This window comes from Canis aureus, chromosome 13 (genome assembly GCF_053574225.1).
Source record: "Canis aureus isolate CA01 chromosome 13, VMU_Caureus_v.1.0, whole genome shotgun sequence".
Classification (NCBI taxonomy): Eukaryota; Metazoa; Chordata; class Mammalia; order Carnivora; family Canidae; genus Canis; species Canis aureus.
Window position 1 is genome coordinate 45,030,640 of NC_135623.1, and position 22,862 is coordinate 45,053,501.

At 39.8% G+C, this 22,862-nt stretch overlaps 1 protein-coding gene across 16 annotated transcripts in view; it reads right to left on the reverse strand.

Annotated features, from left to right (window-relative positions):
- ANKS1B (ankyrin repeat and sterile alpha motif domain containing 1B) overlaps positions 1 to 22,862 on the reverse strand; it is a 1,050,493-nt gene that overhangs the window by 289,773 nt on the left and 737,858 nt on the right. For all 16 annotated transcript variants that reach the window (XR_013350846.1, XM_077845971.1, XM_077845965.1 and 13 more), the window contains one exon: positions 18,490 to 18,588. Coding sequence is in view for 15 of the 16 variants with exons in the window: in XM_077845971.1 (XP_077702097.1) it covers positions 18,490 to 18,588 (99 nt within the window). In the remaining variant the exon portion in view is untranslated. The remainder of the gene's footprint in view (positions 1 to 18,489; positions 18,589 to 22,862) is intronic.

Below are 22,862 nucleotides of genomic sequence, written 5' to 3' on the forward strand. Positions count from 1 at the left end.
TCTGTGGAATGGATAGGGCTATTAATGATAAGAATGTTACCTTACAATCACACGACCCTTTGAGGATCCCAAAGTGATCCCACGTGCATCACCTCATTGGTGAGGGGTTTTAGGTGATCTTTGGGAAAATACCCTTCATGGAGTCTGAGACTCTGGATTCCCTGTGTAATGAGATTTCTTCTGTGGAAACTTAAGGATTAATACACTGAGACAGTTGTTTGGAAACGAGGTGTGATAGGTCTCTGGTTGTAGCTATGCAGGAGGCAAGGGAGACATGGGACATGTGCAGATCTGTCACTCAAGGTCCCTTTGTTTGGATCATACTCTGTCATGGATACAGTTTCTATAGGAGAATCAGAAATGTGAACCCTCAGAGCCTTGTAGGCAGATTGTAGTTGGATGTCATTATGGACCTAAAATTGCAGATAATAGTTAACATCTGTATTTTTTTCCTGCCAATGACCAAACCTTCCCAACATGGCATCTCTTGAGTGTTCAGACACTGGAGACTCCCAGCTTTAGGTACAGGGCAGGAGCAGTGAAGGAGTAATATCTGGATATTACTCTGCACTGCATTTTGGAGGAATGAAGGTCAAGTGCTTTGGACCGAGCACTGTCCCATGATGCTCTGTGATTTCTATTTCAATAAGTAAAAGAAACAAACTGAAGTCCAGCCTGGAGAGGCCCTGACATCTCCCTTATTTTGACAAGGCTTAACTCCTGGAGTAACCTGGAAGGGAAGCAATGGACATGAAAGTGTGCATAAATGAGAAGTGTTTTCAAGACACAAGGGTGATCAACTTCTGGAAGCACACAATAGTCGGCTGGTGAACGAAGTAGAAGTGGTAGCCAGACCAGTCCAGCCTCCAGCCATCGGGGTTCTGGGGCACCCCTTTCGATCAAAGGCACTAGACTGACGACAAGTTAAATGAGCGAAGCTGCCCAAACAGACAAACTCTATAAATCAAGGTTGGGGGTGTGTGTGAGGGGAAGACAACAACAGAGGCAACTATGCAACGATCTCTTTATCACTTTGCAGGTAGTATGCGTGGACTGGGAGTCAGACGCGGTCTTCTCTGCCTCATCTCTATGCATGTGCAGAGTAACTGCTCTCAGCAGCATCCCTGAGAACCTGGCAGTTATCTGCCAGAGAAGACTTGCAGGGTAATGGTGAGGAGATCAATAGAACCACTACTCAGTACTCAAACATGGTCACTGGAGTTGAATGGTATTATTGAATGATTTTATCATACTTCACTCTGAAGTTTTTGGTAAGACTTTTTTAATTCAGTAAAAGAATATGTTTTTACCACCTTTTCATTTCTAAAATCCTTGTTGCGATAATGCTGACCCTAGATCCTTTTGTTAAATGTCACTATTTATTTTGATGTAGTTCATTGCAGCAAAGCTCTTTTACAAAACAAGAGCTCAGATTAAAGATGAAGGGGATTTACTGCAACTAGAATAAACTGCTGAACAATGCTTACCATCATTCACATTTTCAACCTCTGCCAGTGATGTGAATTATATTTAGTAAAAAATACAGGATCACTTTTTTCCCCCACTGACGGTACATATCTTCTGACATTCACGTAGATATTCAATGGTTATGAAGCACACTGCTTTGCTCTTAAAACAGAAATTTTAAATGCTACTATCAGTCAGGAAAATTGTTTGCATGTTATTAGTCTCAACTGCTACAACAACAAAATTCCCCAAACTTGAGTCTTCAGAAAATAATGAATGTTCTGAATGCCAATTCTATATATTTGATATTTAAAAACCATGTCCTTTCTCGGAGCCTCCAGGCATGTGCATAATAACATCACCCACAGAAGTACTTCAAACAGATAAATGTACCATAAACCCAAGGTTAGCAGTATACAAATGAGTGACTTATATTCTGACTGGGTAGGGAAGACAAAGGACGTCATTCACATGGTGGCCAAAAATCAGTATAGGAATTACAGAATTGGGGACCTGCCACACATTTATCCATCCATCATCTATCCATCCATCCACTCATCTACTCATTCATTTATTCACTCAGATACCTATAGCATGCCTACTATATTCTAGGTAGTGTTCTGTATGCAGCAGTCAACAAAACATGTAAAAGCGCCAGTCCTTGTGGAGCTTACCTTCTAGTGGGGGAGACAAAGAATTGTTACCATGCATAATAAATAAGGAAATTATGCCCGTAATTGACGTGTTGTGATGTGCAGAATAAACAGGGTGGTTAGGGGAAGCTTCATTCAGAAGGCTAGATTTGAACAGAGATTTAAGGATGGTAAAATGGCTGGGGGAGAGGATTCCAGGTAAAGGGACCAGGGAAGGCAAAGGCCCTCAGGAAGGAGTGAGATTGGTGTCTGTTCAAGGAATAGAAGGAAACCAAGGGGATTACAGCAGCGTGTGCAAGATGAGAATAGTGGGAAGCAGGTCAGAGAGGTACTTAGGGGACAGAGAAAGTGAAGCTCTGAAGCCTTGGAAGGCTTTGGCTTTCATTTGGAGAGAAACAGGGAGCCAGTGCCAGATGTGAGCTAAAGTGTGACATGGTTTAGCTCACATTTCAGTGGAGACGCTGGCTGCTGTGTTGAGAGTAGTTTATAAGGAGGCAGGAATAGGAGGAGGAAGACCTACTCAGAGGCTGTGTAAGTAATCCAGGAGAGAGAGAGAGGCTAATGGGTTGGACAGGCTGCGAGAGCAGAGGTGGTAAGTGGTCAGATTGTGGATAATTTTCGGTAAAACAAAATAAAATGTTCCTTGTTCTCCATGAAGGCAAGAGAAACAAAAGCAAAAATGAACTATTGTGACTTCATCAAGATAAGAAGCTTTTGCACAGCAAAAGAAACAGTCAACAAAACTAAAAGACAACCTACAGAATGGGAGAAGGTATTTGCAAATGACGTATCAGATAAAGGGCTAGTTTCCAAGATCTATAAAGAACTTATTAAACTCAACAGCAAAGAAACAAACAATCCAATCATGAAATGGGCAAAAGACAGAACGGAAATCTCACAGAGGAAGACACAGACATGGCCAACACGCACATGAGAAAATGCTCCGCATCACTGGCCATCAGGGAAATACAAATCAAAACCACAATGAGATACCACCTCACCCCAGTGAGAATGGGGAAAATTAACAAAGCAGGAAACCACAAATGTTGGAGAGGATGTGGAGACAGGGGAACCCTCTTACATATCCTCTTACACCATGTGAACTGGTGCAGCCACTCTGGAAAACCGTGTGGAGGTTCCTCAAAGAGTTAAAAATAGACCTGCCCTATGACCCAGCAATTGCACTGCTGGAGGTATTTACCCCAAAGATACAGATGCAGTGAAACGTTGGGACACCTGCACCCCAATGTTTATAGCAGCACTGTCCACAATAGCCAAACTGTGGAAGGAGCCTCAGTGTCCATCGAAAGATGAATGGATAAAGAAGATGTGGTCTATGTATACAATGGAATATTACTCAGCCATTAGAAACGACAAATACCCACCATTTGCTTCGACGTGGATGGAACTGGAGGGTATTATGCTGAGTGAAGTAAGTCAATCGGAGAAGGACAAACATTATATGGTCTCATTCATTTGGAGAATATAAAAAATTGTGAAAGGGAATAAAGGGGAAGGGAGAGAAAATGAGTGGGAAATATCAGAGAGGGAGACAGAACATGAAAGACTCCTAACTCTGGGAAATGAACAAGGGGTGGTGGAAAAGGAGGTGGGCAGGAGGTGGGGGTGACTGGGTGACGGGCACTGAGGGGGGCACTTGATGGGATGAGCACTGGGTGTTATGCTATACGTTGGCAAATTGAACTCCAATAAAAAATAAATTAATTTAAAAAAAAAGAAGAAGAAAAAATGTTCCTTGTTCTCTAACATAGACCAGGAGTCTGTCAGCTTGATGGCTAGCTGTGTGGCATGAGTTTCAGCTTGAAGAGAACCATGTCCACCTGTCATGTGTGGAAATGTATGGACAACTGCAAGTTTGGTCTTGAGTGGGTCTGCTTTTAAGGAGGAATCCAGAGTCCTCAAAAGACTCTTCTGCTCAGAGAAGGCGGCCACGTAATTGATTCATAGGACCATAGGCAAGTGTCATAGGGAAATGTGTGACTCTGGATGGATTTCAGGATCTGGCACTCTGACTAGGCCCTGGCCTGGCTCCCAGAGATCATTCTGAAGGAGAAGAAGAAGCTTCAATAAAAAAAAGTTGCATCATGATACATTTTGGGGACATTGGGAATAAAAGAAGTCAGCATAACTGGCACCAGCAGCTTCATCAACAAGCAGAGATGGTGCTATGTTTTAGACACCGGTGCCCTCAACGTTGGGCACCCACGCTCAGTGATGGTGCCCATATTGGCAGGCTCCAGTGGCACTGGCGGAACATTCAGTTGGCACTGGTTAAAGTGCTTATGATGGGGACATACTGGGCGTTGTGGCCAGCAGCTCAAACATCAGTACCTATGACACGCTGGGCACCTGCAGCTATGAAACAGACTTTGGCAGTCATTTATAGCAGATTTGGCACCCTCTGTGGCTATTCACAGCTCTGGGAGCACTTTTGGTAAAGTCCTGGTGGCACCGTTCCAAGCTCTGGTGATAAGCTAGAGCAAGAGAGGCAGAAAAGAGCAGATGTCACGAGTCAGTGAGTGGTCTGGTTAATGGCGCACGGGGGCGGGGGGGGGGGTGCGAGACACAGGAGGCATTTCAGCAAGGTCTAGAACACACAGAGAAGTGTGACCCTGTTTTGAAACCCTGGCCAGGGTTGCTGAGAACCCCTTCTACATCTGTAGTGAGCTAATAATCTGAGAACTATTTCACTACCATTAGGTTGAGAACAGCAGTCACAATAAACAGTGTTTTGGTCCATGTAAAAATGTTTCTAGACTCATAATCTTAGATTGATTTTTTTGGGGGTTAGTTCAGAATTTTTAATTACCCCAGACATTGGAGTGACTTAGAATTTTCACCTGTACTCAGGTGAACCCTCAGTAGAGAGTCAGCTCTGAACAACAGGGTTAGTAGATATTATTTACCTAATTCAACAAGAGTTTTTATGCACAGAATATATATGTCGCATCACCCTAGGAATTATCAAGATATAAAAGGGACTAAGTTTCCCTTCCTTCCAGGAATATGTAATCTCCTTGAGTATATACTTAAATATAAGAAAATAATTAAGTGCCAATGTTTTTATAAGCTCCAGAAAAGAAAACAAACTTGAGTGGATTGGAGAAATTTGGGGAGATTCCATAGATTCCAAACTCTTCCATAGTTTCTCTTACAGTTACTATATGGGGAAGGAAGTGAATCTCTCTCCTCTCTCCTCTCTCTCTCTCTCTCTCTCTCTTTCTTCCTCTCTAGGAAAGTGAGGGCACATGGCACAAGAGATGGAGAGAGAGATAGAGATGGAAAGATAGACAGAGAGACAAAGAGGCCATGAGAGACAGAGAATGGATGAGCACGGGCATCTATTTCTCCTTACTGTCTCTAGACCTAACAAGAGCACGGGCAGCGTCCTCTGTCTGGAGTGGCTCCTTTGATGCTCTATTTAGCTAAAAATACTTACTAATTCTTTGAGATTCAGCTCAAGCATTCTCTACCTACTCAGAATACCTTGCTTGACTCTCATATACTTAGCTTTCCCTCTTCCCTAAGCAGTTTTTTTTTTTTTTTTTTTCACAGAGTAGTTTAGTCTTTGACATGTTTGCCTGTGTCCCAATGTAGGTAGAACTCCTTGAGGCAGGGACCAAATGTTATCCAGCTTTGCATCTTCATCTCTGATGCTAGCATAGGGCCAAAATGAATTGACTGATTGAATGGATGCATGAATCATAGATTCACTGATAGGCATCTGGGCACATGGGTGTTTGCAGACATCACGTGTCTGGAGTTGCCCTATCCCTCCCTCCTCTGGTTCCAATCCTACTGGGGAAGCGAAACTCTCGGGATGTAAGGTCAATTGTTACTTTGCATCTACATCAGTAGCACTTAGAAAAGTGAAAAGTGCTCTGTCAAAAGTGGACACCAGCAATGATTATAGATGATGATGTGATTGAGTCCCAGGGGTGAAAGGCAGGGAAGTCAATCTCTTCTACATCTATGCAATAATCTCTTGTACATTTGTCGAGAAAATCTCACATTCAAATATTTCTACAACATATTTGTCTCTTAGTGTTAGAAAATTGTACATATGACCCTTTCCCAACAAGCAGTGGCCCCTAAGTAAAGAAGGACTTGAGGAGTTAAAACTGATGGTGCATGTGGTTCATAGATTATAAACTTAAAGATCACCTAAAGTATATCTAGTTAGCACTATGCCATCACAGATTCGTAGAACAAGTAAAGCTAAGATGTATTTTCTCCACAAGACATGAAGGAAGGAATCTGGCAGTTTACTGAATGCTCATTTTCTCTGGTAAGAGCAGAAGTTACCTGTTAACTTAAAAAGAAAAAAAAAAAGGCTGAACTTCTTATTAAAACAGAAGATGCTAGGTCTGTGGAAGACAATGACAATAGCCAGTCATTTGTCCAAAGGGGGAGCCACAGACCAGAGACACGTGATGCTCTGGTGATAGGGGCAGCAGAGGAAAGCACCTGAGAGAACAGACTCTGGAGCCAGGCCACTTGGTTCCAATTCAGACTCAGCCATTTACTAATTCTGGGACCTTAGGAATGTTACTTTCTGTGCCTCAGTTTCTTCATCTGTGATGGAGAGAGTTAATTAATTTTATGATTTAAGTGAGTTAATGTGGAGTTAACCTAATAACACCTACAACGGTGCGTGGCATGCAGAAGATTTCTCTTTAAGTGTGGGCTGTTTCACATAGGTGTTTGTCTGAAGTATGTCTCTGAAAATGCTCAGGAACACCATGTGGATTCTTGGGCAGTTTTCCTGTCTTCGCGATGGGTCTACAAATCAACCATCAGATTAGAACCCAAAATCAAAAGACAGAAATCTAAAATCTCATTAATCGCCGACAAAGAAAATTATCACAGGGAAATACCAGGTAATGAAAGAATGCTTAGCCTAGGGTAGGAGAGTATGAATTCTGTTGCTTGTGTAGTCCACTCCATGAAGTTGTACGTACCTGCTAGGGTTCTAAGTATTTGACTTACTATAGGTCGAAGGGCAAAGTGATGGATGAAATCCATAGCTGGATTAATGGCATGGGCTGTATTTCAGAGGATGGTTGTCACAAATGAGAAACAAATGGCATAGCTATCCACCTGAACAAGTGAGCAAATGTTCTGGGTTGCTTTCTGCTCAGAGTACCGTTAGCAATCTTGACACTCCCCTCAGCAGTTTTTAAGGTGCATAGAAATGGCTTTTCCATTCACCTGCCTCTTCCTTCGGGAACCCACTCCTGATTTCCTGTACATAAGAGACCTTCCCTTACATTTAACATCCAAAGCTTGCTTTTATAGTTCTTTTTTTTTTAATATTTTATTTATTTATGAGAGAGAGAGAGAGAGAGAGAGGCAGAGACACAGGCAGAGGGAGAAGCAGGCTCCATGCACCGGGAGCCCGATGTGGGATTCGATCCCGGGTCTCCAGGATCCCGCCCTGGGCCAAAGGCAGGTGCCAAACCGCTGCGCCACCCAGGGATCCCCAAAGCTTGCTTTTAAAAAAAATTATTATTATAATTTTTTACTTTTTAAAAATTTTTTACTTTTATTATAGCTCATTCATGCTCTGCTTTGTAGAATCGCGTGGGTTTTGGTTCAACCTCCTTTGCTAGAGTATAATCTCTTTGAAGGCAGATACTGTGTAATTTCATCCTTTTTTCTCCTTGTATTGTGCCTGAAACGTACATAGATGCTCAATGCATTTGTAGACATAAATTGAACAAGGCTTCTCACTTGAGCGCTATTGATAAAAAAAAAAAAAAAAAAGGAAATAGAGCTAAATTATATTCAACTATTAAATTAGCACTTAATTCAATTATATGGTAAAGGATGTGTGTGTGGGGAAATGGCTCATTCAAAATGGTGAATATGTCCTTTCTTTCCTTCTTTTCTTTCGTTCTTTCCTTGAGAGAGAGAGAAAAAGCATGCATGTGAGCAGGGGGAAGGGCAGAGGGAGAGAAACTCAAGCTGACTGCACTGAGCGTGGTGTCCTGCCTGGGGTTCGATCCCATGACTCTGAGACCACGACCCCAACCAAGATCAGAAGTTCAATGCCTGGGCAGCCCGGGTGGCTCAGAGGTTTAGCATCGCCTTCAGCCCAGGGTGTGATCCTGGAGACTCGGGATCGGTCGAGTCCCACATCAGGCTCCCTGCATGGAGACTGCTTCTCCCTCTGCCTGTGTCTCTGCCCCCACCCCTCTCTGTCTCTCATGAATAAATAAATAAAATCTTAAAAAAACAAAAAAGTTCAACGCCTAACTGAGGAAGCCACCCAGGCACCCCAGATGTGTTCTTTTAGATGTCTCCTATTAATTTACATAGCTTTGCTTTTCTATGAAATCACAATGCCTTTAGCAATTTAATGGAACTGCACTGTCAGGGTCAGCCCATTCAGCTTCTTGGTTCACTCCTGTGCCACTGTATGCCACATACCTTTATGGAGCCCTTGCTGTTCAAATGACTCCCCTGTCATTTGTCACTTAGTTTAGGGAACTGATTACGTTACCCCTAAGGGATGCAGTCAGGATGCCCTCTCAGTATTATGTTTATTCATTTAATTTCTGAGATAGGGAGGTTATGATTTTAAACACCATTTCTTATAGGTCCTGATGGGTTAAACAGTAATCCTAAATGTGGTAAAAAAAAAAAAATTAATTTAGTGGATAATGATCAGATTCAAAAGTTTGGCCCTCATCTTATCTAGAAAACAATCTGTGCTGTGAGAAATCCATAAGCAAGAACGGAAAGCTCACTGTGCAACACAGCCATGGGCATTTTATTTTTAGCCTTAGATTTATGTTAGGAAGTAGTCCATTTTATTACTGTTAAGGTAAGAGCAATGTCCAGAATTCATTGAGTTTTGTTAATTAAATGAGCATTACTGAACAATTACAAGTGGTTATTCCTAGTATTAAGTTAGTGCTTCTAAACGCCAGGCACCTCTTAGGGACTTTTAAACTTGTAACTCACCATAACCTCACATGGCAGGCTCTATTACCATCTCCATCTCCTTGATGAGGAAATTTAGCGTAGTCATCTCAATATCCCCTCAGTATCCATATTGTGCTTTGAAATATAGTGTTTTGACAACACTGTGAGGTGGTAAAGAACCCCAGGTAAACTGGCTGGGTGGGAATCTTAGTGTGCCCACCCAGAATTAAAATGCATTCGTACATCCTCTTCACTCTATTCCCTGTTTAATTAATTTTTCTATAGTGCTTATCATTACTTGAAACTACATATGTTAATGTATATGTTCTTTTTGTCTTCACTCCCCACTTCTAGGATGTAAGCCACAAGAGGACGGTGACCTGGTAGGTTTTGTTTCTTAACATCAAATCCTCAACACCTGAAAGAAGAGTAGCTGGCATGCAGCAGGTATTTCATAATATATCTATTGAATGAATAAAAGGAGATTCCCTTGGCTTATTGTATATGTTTGGAGTAGTAATTTATAATGGGATGAGGGAACCTCACTTTTTTCTTGGTTCACCTTCAATTAAAAAAAATTTAGTAAACATAAATATAGAACATATGATATGCCAGGCTCCATTTTAAGTACTTTACAAATACTGACTCACTGAAGTCTCACAACACCCCTATGAAGTAGGTAAAATCAAACCCAGGGAGTCTGGTCATGTTCCCAACCATGACACCATGCTGCTTCCTGGCTGATTCTTCTAAAAATGTCAACTCCATGGAGCTTAATGCTCTAAAGCTGTATCTTCATTCTCTCCTAGAAAGTGCCCTTCTCTCTTGCCCATCTTTCCATCCTTTATATCTAGATTAAAGAAGAAAATAAATAATATTATTTCAGTTATTTTATTTTATTTTATTCCATTATACTTTTCCTTCTATGAAACAGCAAGGACTACTGTTAGTAAAGCTTTTCTAAAGCCACCTTCAAGGGTAAACAAGTGGTTTGACTCCCAGTGGCCACTGGACAACTGACATCGTCAATGTCTGCCTTTCTTCTTTTCTCTGTTTCCTTCCTACTTTTCTAGAGCTTTTGGATCTCTGGCACAATCCTTCCCTTCTAGCCTTGAAAAGAGAGTTTAGTGATGTATGGAGGTTACAAAAAGCCTGAAACTTAAAAAAAGGCCTGCTGATGTTACAAAACATTCTTTTTCTTATGTTTAATCATTTGGTACTTTCCTGTTCTTTTAGAGTTTCTCTCCCAAATACACAAGGATCCTCAGAGTCCTGGGTCTCTGATATAGCACAGAATTCACCTGGGAGGCAATTGTCATGAGCACGGACAGTTGGGATTTAGTTTCACTTCTGTTGCTAAGAAACAATCTGCCTCAGGGCAAGTCATTTAATATGACCTAGACTTGGTTTCCTCACATGTGAAAGACTCAGGAGAGATATTGAGCTGGCTGTTTTAAGGTCTTTTGAAGCTCTCAATTGTGATCTTCTTCGAAGAATTATGTAAGGAAGGGAAAGTACCCAGATATCAAAGTTCCTCTACTGTTCCTACTGATTGTGGTATTACTTCAAGCGAGTCATTGTTCTTTATTAAATGGGGGTGAACTCCTCAAAACTGAAGGATGACAGCTGCTGGAGATGGCAATAGATCGAAACCTATTTACTTGCAGAATTCCTCCCCTATTTCTCTATAAATATCGGAGGGGGGGATTATAACTAAAAATGATATTTCAGCTCTCTGGTCTACATAATAAACTATTCCAAGTTAAATTCATTTAAAAGAAAACATTAAAAGGCCTTTCCCCTTTAGCTTAGGGAGAATGCAGCAGTCATCTTGGTTTCTGAAAATGCAGAAAAATCTTGAAAGAGAGCATTGGTAAGTATGTTGGAACCCCATTCCTCTCACACTCAGTGGTTCTTTGGATATCTATGCTGCCCAAACAGTTCTAGCTATTTTGTATTCTGTATGTCCTGGGCTTTGTGATTTCAGAGGGCTCAGGGAACTTTATAAACACCAGCCATTCCTTTTCCCAATGTACTCCTAAACAACAGACTAGTTATTGGTCTCCATGAGTAAATAGAAAGCATGAGGTATGGGCAAGAGGTCACTCTAGAAGAATGCAGGCTATCAGGGTTGCTAGGCTAAGAAATAATAGAAAAGATCTGAATGACTTGCTGTCACTTTAAGATTTATATACTAGAAATTACCTAAGTTTTTTACTTTAAGGTCAGTCTGTCTTTTTTCCCAATTCTCCAATGGCATCAACACTTCTCCTGAGAAATACATAAGCTTTTACACTGACCTAACTTATCTAAGTGAGCATCTCTGCTTGTCGCAGAATCATAAGATATTTGCAGAACTGAATGGAACATGAAAGGACTCTCAGAACACCACAGTTTGTCTCATGCAGAGTCAGACCTAAAGGAAATAGAATACCCTATGCTTTCAGTTGGACGGTGGGTCCAACTGTGAATTAGCTTTATGTTAGGGCCCCTAATGCTAATGGCGCATGCATGTGTCTGGGATTTTGTTTAAGGGTACATCTTTAACCGGATGTTCATAGGGTTGTAGGTCGGTCACCATTGGGTGGCACAAAATTTACGATACCAGTTGGGAAAAACAAAGAAATACAAGTAAAAGAATGAGGGTAGATGGAGAATGAGTGATGGCATGGGAGAATGAAAAGTTACCCTGTCAAAAGTACCTTGAGAACTTCTGAGCCTGCAGCCTACATTTTGTCATTGCCCTTCTGAAAAATAGCAGAAGAAACAGGAATGAGCTTCTATCATTTTTCTAAGTGACAGGGAAATAAAACTGAACCTTCTTTTCTAGACCTTTAAGAAATTACATTCGTTAACACTTTCCCCCTAAAGCTTATACACATATTCATCAACCTCAAGACTAGAACTAATATACTTTTGAATTTTAAGGAACTCGAAAGAACTAATGTCTTTAAGGGCGTAGTTTTGGATAAGAAGCCAAACTGAGATAATGTCACATCCATAGTACTCCTTTTGAGCTCTGAAATAAATCTGTGATACCATTGTAACAGCTATAACCTACTCTGGTACTTAGTGATTTGTTTTATTAAAAGAGTATTTGGAAACAAAAGTAGTATTTTTTTTTGAAGGACAGGGTTTGTGTTCTCCAGTTTGCCACCATTTCTGCCACTCCATAATGTCTTGTTTTTAAAAGTGTTTGAGTTCTCAGTCCCTGCCAGTTTCTCTCTACATCCCTGCTCACAAGCTTTTTGGTCAACTGTTGCTTTTTTCTATTTGTTCTGATCAGGCTTAAGGTTACATGGCCCCTTTTACTTCTAGCTTTGGTTGTTTTTATTTTCAAAAAATTTTTAAAAGATGTATTTATTTATTTAAAGGAGGGGTTGCTACAGAGGGAGAGGAAGAGAGAGAATTCCAAGCAGACTCCACTGAGTGTGGGGCTTGATCTCATGACCCTGAGATCATGATCTGAGCTGAAATCAAGAGTTGGACAGTTAGCTGACCGGGCCCCCTGGCGCCCCAGCTTTTGTTGTTTTTAAAAATATGTTTGCTAAGATCCTTAATGTCTTATCCTATAGACTTTGACCAACTCACTTTCCTAATATAGATGGAAATATGCTCCCTTTAGTTGTGAGGCACCAATGAAGAATGAACATGTTTTAAAAATGTATAATGTTTTATGGGATTGCTGATTTGTGTGCATCACTTATCAGTGGTGTTTAGATCGTGAAGTCTTTATGTGTAATTGACACATCTCCAGTGTCTCGAATTTGTGTATTGTGTCATATCATGCTATTTCACACCTAACTCTACAGACCAGAGACATGTGCCTCTTTTTTGAGTGGTGACTGCAAATGTGGCTTCTAGATCACCTACTGGTGCATATCATAGTCCCATGAGGATGGCCCATGGAAATCAAAGAAGCCTTTTTTGTTGTTACTGCTGATAGGTTATTCCACTTTAATCACAAATGTAGACATGGTAACTAGACTGTAAAGTGGACCATTATAAAGTATATTTGTAGTGAGCAGAATTCTGAGCTGGTCCCCCAGTGATCCCACCTCTAGGTCTTTACTGTATCTGTAAAAACCTCCTCTTGTATGTGAACTTGATCTAGTGACTTGATTCTCATGAAGAGAATATGCCAAAAGGATGGTATGTTACCAAAGACTCTGACTTCCATTTCCCTAGCCCTTTCTTGACCTCTCACTTGCTGTGCTTTTGAAGCCAGATGCCTGTTGTGAGATACTTTATGGGGAGACCCACATGACAAGGAATGAAAGAAAGCCTTCAGCCAACAGCTGTGAAGCACTGAGGCCTCAGTCCAAAAACCCCTGAGGAACAGAAACCTGCCTACAACCGTGTGAGTGAGCTAGGCAGTGGGTCCTTCCCACTTGGGTCTTGAGTGACTATAGCCCTGTGAGAGACCCAGAACCAAGGACCCAGCTAAGCTGCTCCTGGATTCTCAGCCCACAGAAACTCTGAGATAATAGGTGCTGTTTTTATATGACACTAAGGTTTGGGGTAATTTATTTATTTTTTGGGGGGGGTAATTTATTATATAGCAATACATAACTAACATATAATCTTGTTTTTCTATTGGAATAACAGATAACTCTGTTTTTTGTTTTTGTTCCTAACCAAAATCTCAAACTGAGAATAGGAAAGGGGGTAATTTAATACAACCAGAGTTGTTCAGAGTCATTCAGTGAAAAATAATTGAAAGTATGTAGCCCAACAAATACTGATTAAATTGAACTGAAGTTAGAAATAATGAGCAGCTGAAATGTAAATGTTCATTACGCAGTAAAGTAGAAGTAGGCTAGCAATGATGAGCAAAACTGTGAATGCCAGAAATTGCATTCTGATGCAAGAGTCCTGTGATAAACAATGTTTCCTAGACATCAAATATAGTTGAGTTTTTAGGAACTCTAACATTTAACTGAGGAAATTGAGCAGGAAAGGAGAGCATCCTAGAGGTAAGAAGATAACCAGGTAATGAGGAAACCAGAAGAAGACAATATTGACATCTGACATGAGTATAGGAACCTACTGAAGCTGAAGTGGGGTAAGGTGGAAAGGGGCATATGGACTTTCTTCCCTACTGGTTACTGGTTACTTAGTTACACTGCTTGTAACTAAGCAGTGCTAAGGTAGCAGAGGAACTAATTAGACCCAAGTAGGTCGGAGGATCAGTGGGAGCAAAGTAAAGGGGATAGCAAATATAAACCACTACTCAATAAATCCAAAGACAAAAAGCATAAAAATATTAGGAAAGGAAATATTGAAAAAGAAGTGAGCATGTGACCAAAAAAAGCTAGTAGTGTGTCGAAATACATTTTCAATTCAGGAGGAGAGAGATTAAGAGAGCAGATGCAACAGGGGGTTTGACGCAAGTCTTACAAAGTTTTAAAATGAAAATGCTTTGAATTACTGACTTCCAAATGCCATATTGTCAAAGGACAAAAGACATAATAATGCCTTTTTAAATAGGATTATCCCAATACTTGGTCATATGGAATTCTCACCTGGAAAAAGGTAAATTACATGCTGCACACAAGTAATAAGATTATTTCCCCAAGTCTATGGGACAGAAAAAGTCCAATATGTTTGCAGTTTCTACCAGAGTAAGAAATAAGCCACCTTCTCAGAAAGCGTTTGGTATGTTTCCTATCTTAAAAAGAGAAATGGGTGAACTTTGATCTTCAAAAGTTCTGGGAAACTTTTAGACCTCAGAAAAGACTGAACTGGGGTTAGTGAGGAAAGTGGATACTGGGTGAAAATGGGTATGGGTAATTTGAGCTTTGGTACTAAAGGTTGAGCATTACAAAAGACAGAGGGAAATAATGAGTGGAAGAGAGGAATTAAAGTGCTTACTGTTCAAACTATGTCTATGCTTAGAACACATAGAATGTATTCCAGTGTCTGACACATCAAATTTATTTGAGAACATGCAGACCTTTGCATTGGTGAATATTTCGATATTAAAAAGGGCATATTACAGAAAACCTATTCTTACCAAGGGAATAAACTTTCGTCTTCGAAACTTGAAACAACAAATACAAATAAAGCAAGAAAAACATGCTTTGAAGTGTGCTAACAGATCAAGATTGCATTTAGCAAACCACCTTTTCTCTGTTTAAGAACAATCTCAAGGATTCCAAAACACAATATGCTAATTAAAGGATTTCAGGTAGCAATCATGGGATATTTTCCATGACAGATGAAGAACACAGATATTCGGAAGACTAAAATTGCATAAACACAACAAAGAGACACTGTGTCCCTTTTGCAGCAGTGCAAAGTTAGAGTGAATGCAAATGAATGTGCTGGCAGTAAAATTACACTATTAACCATCTGAAGATTGGGCTCATTACCTAAGAAGGCAAAGCATCAATTTGTAGCATTATAACATTCTGTTTGTGCTGCTGAACACGTGTTTGGATGTTTTTATATATTCTCTACTCATTTGGGTGCATAGTAAGCACTTTTGCATCAGCCTCTTGATAAAAGCTTAATTTTGTATTGTTTCTGTTATATTGTTTTCTTTAATGGGAATGATATTCTGTCTTAAAAATAAACACTCTGTTTATTCTCCAAATAACTCTGAGTTCAGGTTCTTCTATTTCTCATTATCAAATGGCATATGCATCATTACAGATATATCTTAATATTGAGGAACTCTGATTTGAAAAAAGGTATATTTGAATCACGTGAGGAAAATACTCATTTCAGTCACTCATTCTTTCATTCTTTTAATGTGCATGTATTGAGCTAAGCACATTGGGAAGTTCAAGGATGGATGTGATACTACCTCTGCCTTTAGGATGTTTCTAAGGCAGAAGTGGCAAGAGTATTATTAGTGCCTTCAGAACAAGTAGCGCTATCAAATCTCAGAGGAAAGAGACAGCAGGGATTACTGCCTTCTACAAACAGTTTTGGCTACCTGTAATGTGACTGGCCCTGCTCTGGGGGCTGCGTATATTGAAGGGAAGAAGACACTCAAGGTCCTTGAGCATATGGACCCTGCATCTTGGGGCAGATGGAAAATAAAAAAACAAACACATAAATGATGTAACTTCAGGTAGCCCTAAGTGCCATAGAGAAACTAAAGTGGAGTGACATGAAGGACAGTGGGGATATGTGAGGAATGTGACTTTGAAGTCATGAAGGTTTTGGTGAGGAGATAGCAGCTGAGTAGAGATTTGATGATGTTTGGTGGAGGGAGGTGTATGAATATCTGAATACAAGGCTTTCCAGGCAGAGAGACCAGTGTGGGAAGGCCTTGAAGCAAAAATGAGCTTGGTATTTTCTGGAACAGAAAGAAACCATATAACTAGAGTTTAGGAAAATGGGAGTGAGAGATGAGGTCTTAGGTGTTGGAAGAGGCCAGATCCTACTGACTTTTGTGGGCTATGATAAAGATTTTATTTTAAGTGAGAAGGGAATCCACTGGAGACTTTAAAAACGGTGTAGCATGATCTGATTTACGTCTAAGAAGGCTCATTCTGGATGCTGTGTGGAAATTCAAATGTAGAATAATAAGAAGGTAACTAAGACAGAGATTAGGTATCTATGAATTACACAAGCCAGAGAGAACCAAGGAGAGATTGACTCCAGTAGTCTAACCTAGAGATGATAGATTAAAACCCATGTGGTAGTCCAGTTAATGGTGGTTGGTTTGGACGAGGGCAAAAATTACCAAGGTGAGAGAAGTGGTTGCCTTTCAGGGAAAGTTTCACAAAGGAAGTGATGTGGAACTATTTGAATGAACTTTAAATGACAGGCAGGGTTGTGACAAGGGTAGTCACTTACTGATTTATGGAGTGCCTATCATGTGCTGCACACTGGGCTGGGTGTTGGGGGTGGAGCAATGGAGAAGTCCTTGCAGAGAATGAAGAGCAAACTTGCTGAGAAGTAATATTCTAAGATACAAAAATAGTGAGATAAATAGTACGCTTATGATAATTACTTCTGGAATTAGTTCGAAGGCCACTTTATTCTTTTCCTTTTACTGTAGAAAATTGCACGATCAAACTCCTTTGTATGCGTGACTCTCCTTGAATTTGCAAAAGTGTTAAGTTTCTATCAGTAGACACTCAGTTCACTGTCAGTTGGCAAATTTCATTACATCATTTTCTTAGAAACAGTGATTACTATTTATCTTTCTCATTCTGAGGAGAAATTACAGCCTCATTAGAAAGGAAAAGAGCAGAGGAGAATATAAAATATATGAGAAGTTCATGTACCTAGATGCAAGTAGAACAGTTCATCTGTTTTCAGTCTTGCCCCCTGAATATTTTCCCAGCTGGTTGACCCTACTTCAACTTTCCCTTCTTCTCATTCCTATTGTATACTGCCTCCAAAATGGACTGGCCTAAAGCAGTCCAGTCATGTCTGTTCCCTAGTGCCTACAGAACAAATTCCAAATTCCTTGGCCTGACACAAACTGACCCTACCTACATTTTCTGCTTCATTTCTAACTATACTCTCTACACTCTAATTGTTTTAATCACACTGGACTTTTTTTTTCTCTCTTAAAAAATTAATTTAAAAACCGTGGTGAAATAACAAAGCATAAATTTTGCCACCTTACACATTTTTAAGTGCATAATTTAGTGGCAAAGATTGAGGACATTCACACAGTTGTGCAAATCCCATTGCATCTTAAATCACACAGTATTACTATTCCCCTAATACTTTTGGCAATTTATATCTATATGATTTCTGCTAATCTCTGAAATGCTTTCCTTTTCCTTATCAGTTAAGGTCCTACATATCTTGAAGACCAGTGCTCAGGTCCTACCTCTCTTGCTTTAGGCTCCTAAGAAATCTTATCTGGAAACAGAAGGTCAACTCTGTTGCTAGGTAACAGTGCTTAGAGTTAAAATGACATGTTGGTTGGCAAATTGCATCTAGATTGGGAGGATTTATACAAGAACTATAAATACCAGATGGGGATGTGATACTTTGGTCTTCCTTGAGTCATTAGACAGATTCCTTGCCCCTGGAGGCTAAGTCTATGGAGTTGTACAAGAGATACTGCCTCTCACAGGGCATCGGGCTTCTAATTCAGGAACATTCCCACACTCACCCAATACTGATCTTGTCTTCTTGTATCTCAGTTGTCACCTGAGGGGTCTGGCCTGATGTTTGTACCAATATAGGGACTCCCACTAAAGAGAAATCCTGAAGATGCCCTGCTGGTCAGTGGTGTTTCTTGTATGACATCCTTCTTGTAACTAAAGCCAAGTTTGGCCCATAGTAGTCTTGTAAGTCTGAATGTTTCATTGAACCTAAGAAGAACTGCTTTTGGGAGTTGCATCAATAGGTAGAAATGTTGTCCTAAGTACTAATAGCCCTTTCACATCTGGACTGAAAATTGCTGTACATAGGACTAGGATAAGAAAGCATTGCTTACCTTTGGAAGGAGCTGGATTGCCTGCAGAATTCTTTGTCTGTGCCCAGAATTAAGGATTCCAATTTCCAACAAATCCTGATCTTCCATAACATTGCTTCCCTGAAACAAACCCAGAAATATTACCAGTTAAATCAGGCATTTTTACTACAGGTAAATAATGATTTATCTGATGCGGAGAAAAATAACCAACAAGTGAGTTGATTTTTACAAATGAAAACAGTCATTCTCCTGTGAGGGTGAGAGCAAGTAGGAGGTGACTGAGCTGAAGGTCCTGGGAAAGCTTCCTTCACCTCAGAAATGCTCTCATGGCTCACTATTTATCTGCGCTGGGAATTCAAATTCTGTTCCCATGAAAATGTAAATGCTTCTAACAAGTGTTGCCATTTAGGGTCAACAGTGATCTACCTATATGTTGACATGTATGAATACATTTTTCCTTCCCCTAAAAACAGATTTTGAGAAGAGGACTGATTAAAAAATTGAAATATACTAAACTGGCTAAAAGTGGGAATTAACAATTAAACTTAAAACACTGAATGCCAGACATCTGATCAAGATATGGGGATACAACAATGAATAATTTCCAGGTCCCTGCCCACCACTGTCTTTATTCTTTTCAGTCCAGGGATGGAAACAGATTTTCAAAGGCAGTGAGAGTGCTATGAATGTGCTATGATGGTGACACATGCTTGGGAACCCCGAGGGGATGTGTTTTCAGTGGAGATGATGTCTGATCAGATACCCGAAGCATGATTAGGACTTAGCACTCAAAAGAGGAAGGGCTCAAGGGAAATTATGTACAGTATCCTGTAGGTGAGAAAGAACATAGTACATTAGGAAGCACTGGGTTCTTGGATGAGTTGGAGAGAAGAACAAAAGGTAAGGCTGGCAAGGTAAGCCAAAGTCAGGCTATGCACACATTGTACGCCCGCTGGAGGAATTCAGACTTCATCCTGACCACAACAGGAAGCCACGGACAGATTTTAAGAACTGGAGTTACATACAATATTCCAAATTTAGAAAGATCGATTTAGTTTAGTTTTAGTTCAGTTTAGGGGCTGGGCCTCACAGTTTCCTTACCTATAAAATGACAAAGTTAAGCCACATGATCTCCAAGGACCAGTCTAGTCCTGAAATTCTCTGATTTCAATGATTTTTGTTTTAGGCCTCTGATTAATTTCTAATATGGAAATTTATAGATTGCTTAGTTTGTCCCTGAATTTTAGTCTTTTGTAGTTTGTAAGCTAGTTTTCATTTAAACTGAGGGGTCTATAGAGAAGTTCAGAATTCGGATCACTCCTTTTCTGGACAAATCAAACTATCTTATTAATGTGTAACAAAAACACTTATGAGTAGAAATTACAGAAGACTTATTTATGGAGAGAAATGGGTATAGACAGATATTTAAAGCAAGAGAACAGATTGGAAAGGGCAATCCTGGGAGCATGAAGACCATTAGGAGCTACTGCAGTTGTTTGAGAGACAATGTGGGCTTAGACTGAGGTAGTGGTGGTCCTGGGAGATAGAAAGATACGGGTGGGCTTGAAACTATCAAGAAGTTTGACTCAGTGAGTGAATCATAGAATTATGGAGAAATGCAGAAAGTACATTAGTTCTGGGCTTGGGCAATGGGGGTGAAGCATAATGTCTTCTCCTGAGATAATAAAGGAGGATGGGCCAGTCTAGTGTGGTACGAAGGGAGTATCTTTCCCTGTATAGGGGCAGAATAGATGGATGTAAACAATTTAATATCAGACTACATTATAAATGGATAATTGATTATTTCTAGAAAGATTAAAGCCATAAGAATGGTCCCATAGCTAGAGATTTAAAATGGGCCTTCACTGGACAAAAACATGCCACCTACTCAAGATATCATTCCTATGCTTAAGCTACCCTGGCCTTCTCAGAGGAGGGAGAATGATCCAGGTATATAGCAGCATGATAATGAAATGCCTAATGAAAAACAAATAAAGCCAGTCTTGGCAAAATGCCATGGGAAACATTGCCCTCAAGAAATTACTCTGTGCACACAATAGAGCATGGCTAAGAATATAAATGGCTTCATTTTGAGAAAGCGTTATTATTTTCAGCAATGGACCAGTATGTCATGAGTAGGATTTATGAAACCATTATCTATTTGACTTTTAGTCTTAAAAGGGTTTCCAGAAGGAGTTAAAAGGGTCTTGAGAAGTAAAAACAGAAAATAAAAAACAGGAAACAAAACACTTTGTCCATCTATGTGTTAGACCATTACCAGGTTTTCCATGGGCTAAATTAGCAGCCCACAACACCAGCTCACACACATTCTTTGGTGTGTCTGTGTTTGTCTTCTGCTTCAGTAATTATGGAGACCTACTATCTATAGGTAATCCTGAAAATTGTATTTCAGTGTTTGAATACTGAAATGATATGAAGAATTAAATCCTTAAAACCACGGTTCTTCCTCTCCACTGCCAACATACTGTCTTCTCTACCTCCAAGAGGAAGAACCTTTTTGAGAAATTGTAAGGAAGTTAGATATCTTCTCTTTGGGTCAAATTTCCTAGCATATGGAATAATTACCAAACACTTTTGGAAAATGAGTGAAAATTTGGGAAGCCCGGTGCAAATGGTGAGAATGTGCCCAAGGGGAAATGGTACTAATTGTGGAAATGTAAAGAAAAGGATTCACTGTCCCCAATGAGGCATGCTGTGAGAAATTTTCTATTTTCTCTCTTATTGCAATATATAGAGATTACCAAAAATATCCTGGTGCATCATCTAGCAAGTCTTTTTCTGAACCACCACCAGGCTTGGAGTCTAAAGATCTGGGTCCGAATCTTGTTTGAGTAAACTTAGCTAAGTCATATATTATTTCTAGGTCTCATGGTCTTCACCCATAAAATGCAGTTCAATGAATACTCATTCAGTTCTAAGATGCTATGATTTCAGTCATGTCTAACTTTTGATTAGTATCCTTATATGTAAATATAGATTGTATAATTTGTAGTTGCATTTACATTTACATTGCAATTATATCTTAAGTGTTTCAGAACTTGCAATCTAAAGTTAGCTTTAAGGAGTATGGTTGACACTTGAACAACACGGGTTTGAATTGCGGGATCTACTTAAACTGTGGGTTTTTTTTTTCAATAAATACAGTACAGTACTGCAAAACTATTTTCTCTTACTTGTGACTTTCTTAATAACATTTTCTTTTCTCTGGTTTATTTTATTGTAAGAATACAGTATATATATATATAACATATGAAATATGTGTTAATGGACTGTTTATGCTATTAGTAAGGCTTCCTGTCAACAGTATGCTATTAGTGGTTAAATTTTGGGGGAGACAAAAGTATAGCAGATTTCTGGCTGCATGGGGCAGTGGGGGTGAGGAGGGGGCTCAGCACCTTCAAGGGTCAACTGAGAAATTACAGAGAAGCACAAGAATGTACTTTTTTTTGGACAAATTAATCTCAGTACTCAGGTAGGAACTTATAGCATTTCTTATTAAAAGAATACTTTCATTCTGTAATATGAATTCTTGCAGCTTTTCAGAGAAAAATCAAATATTTCAAATCTTACAACTAACCATTTCATTTGCACTTGGGTAACAGATGTGCCATCAAAGACAATAAACATTTCCATTCTTCCTGGGGAGCTGGAATTTATTCTCCTGTTATGACTTGCCTTCACTAAATGTTAGAAAATCTCAGTTTATCCTTTCTCCCCCCAGGCCCCCCCCCCCCATAATAGCTAAATGTAAACTTTAGCTTTCTCCCTCCTCCATTCATTTTCCACGTGACTGGCAGATCAAGGGTTTCTGGGGTAGAGCTCCATTATGCGTGTCTTCTGCTGAATCAACGACCACGCTGCACACTCTACCTCCTCATCCCCAGTACGCATGCTTTGTCTTCGTCCTCATCGCCCATTTACTCCTCAAGCCATCAAAACAAGCTTTTACCCCCACTAACCCCATAGAGTTTCTCTTCCAAATGTTGAGAAGGACTTCTCAATTGCCATATCTAGTTGATTCTTTTCAAACTGGATTTCAAAAATGCGTTAGCCACATGTGGCTGGTGTGCTGGACAGCATGAATAGAGATTATTTCTGCCATCAGAGAAAATCCTATTAGACTGTACTTCTTCACAATAAAAGACATTGAAACTGTAGTTGAATCACACAGATAGGGCAAAAATGTGGACTGACAGGGAATCAGAATAGGGAGTCAGAAATACTCATGAGTCATCTTTAGGATATAATTGATGTGTTTCTTAGTCAAAGTTCATGAACATAAAATTGAGGAAGTTTAGAAATTTTCTTCTAATTTTTCAGTCATTAAAACAAATTAGTAGCAATTCTGTTTTTATTAGCATTTCTTTCTTATG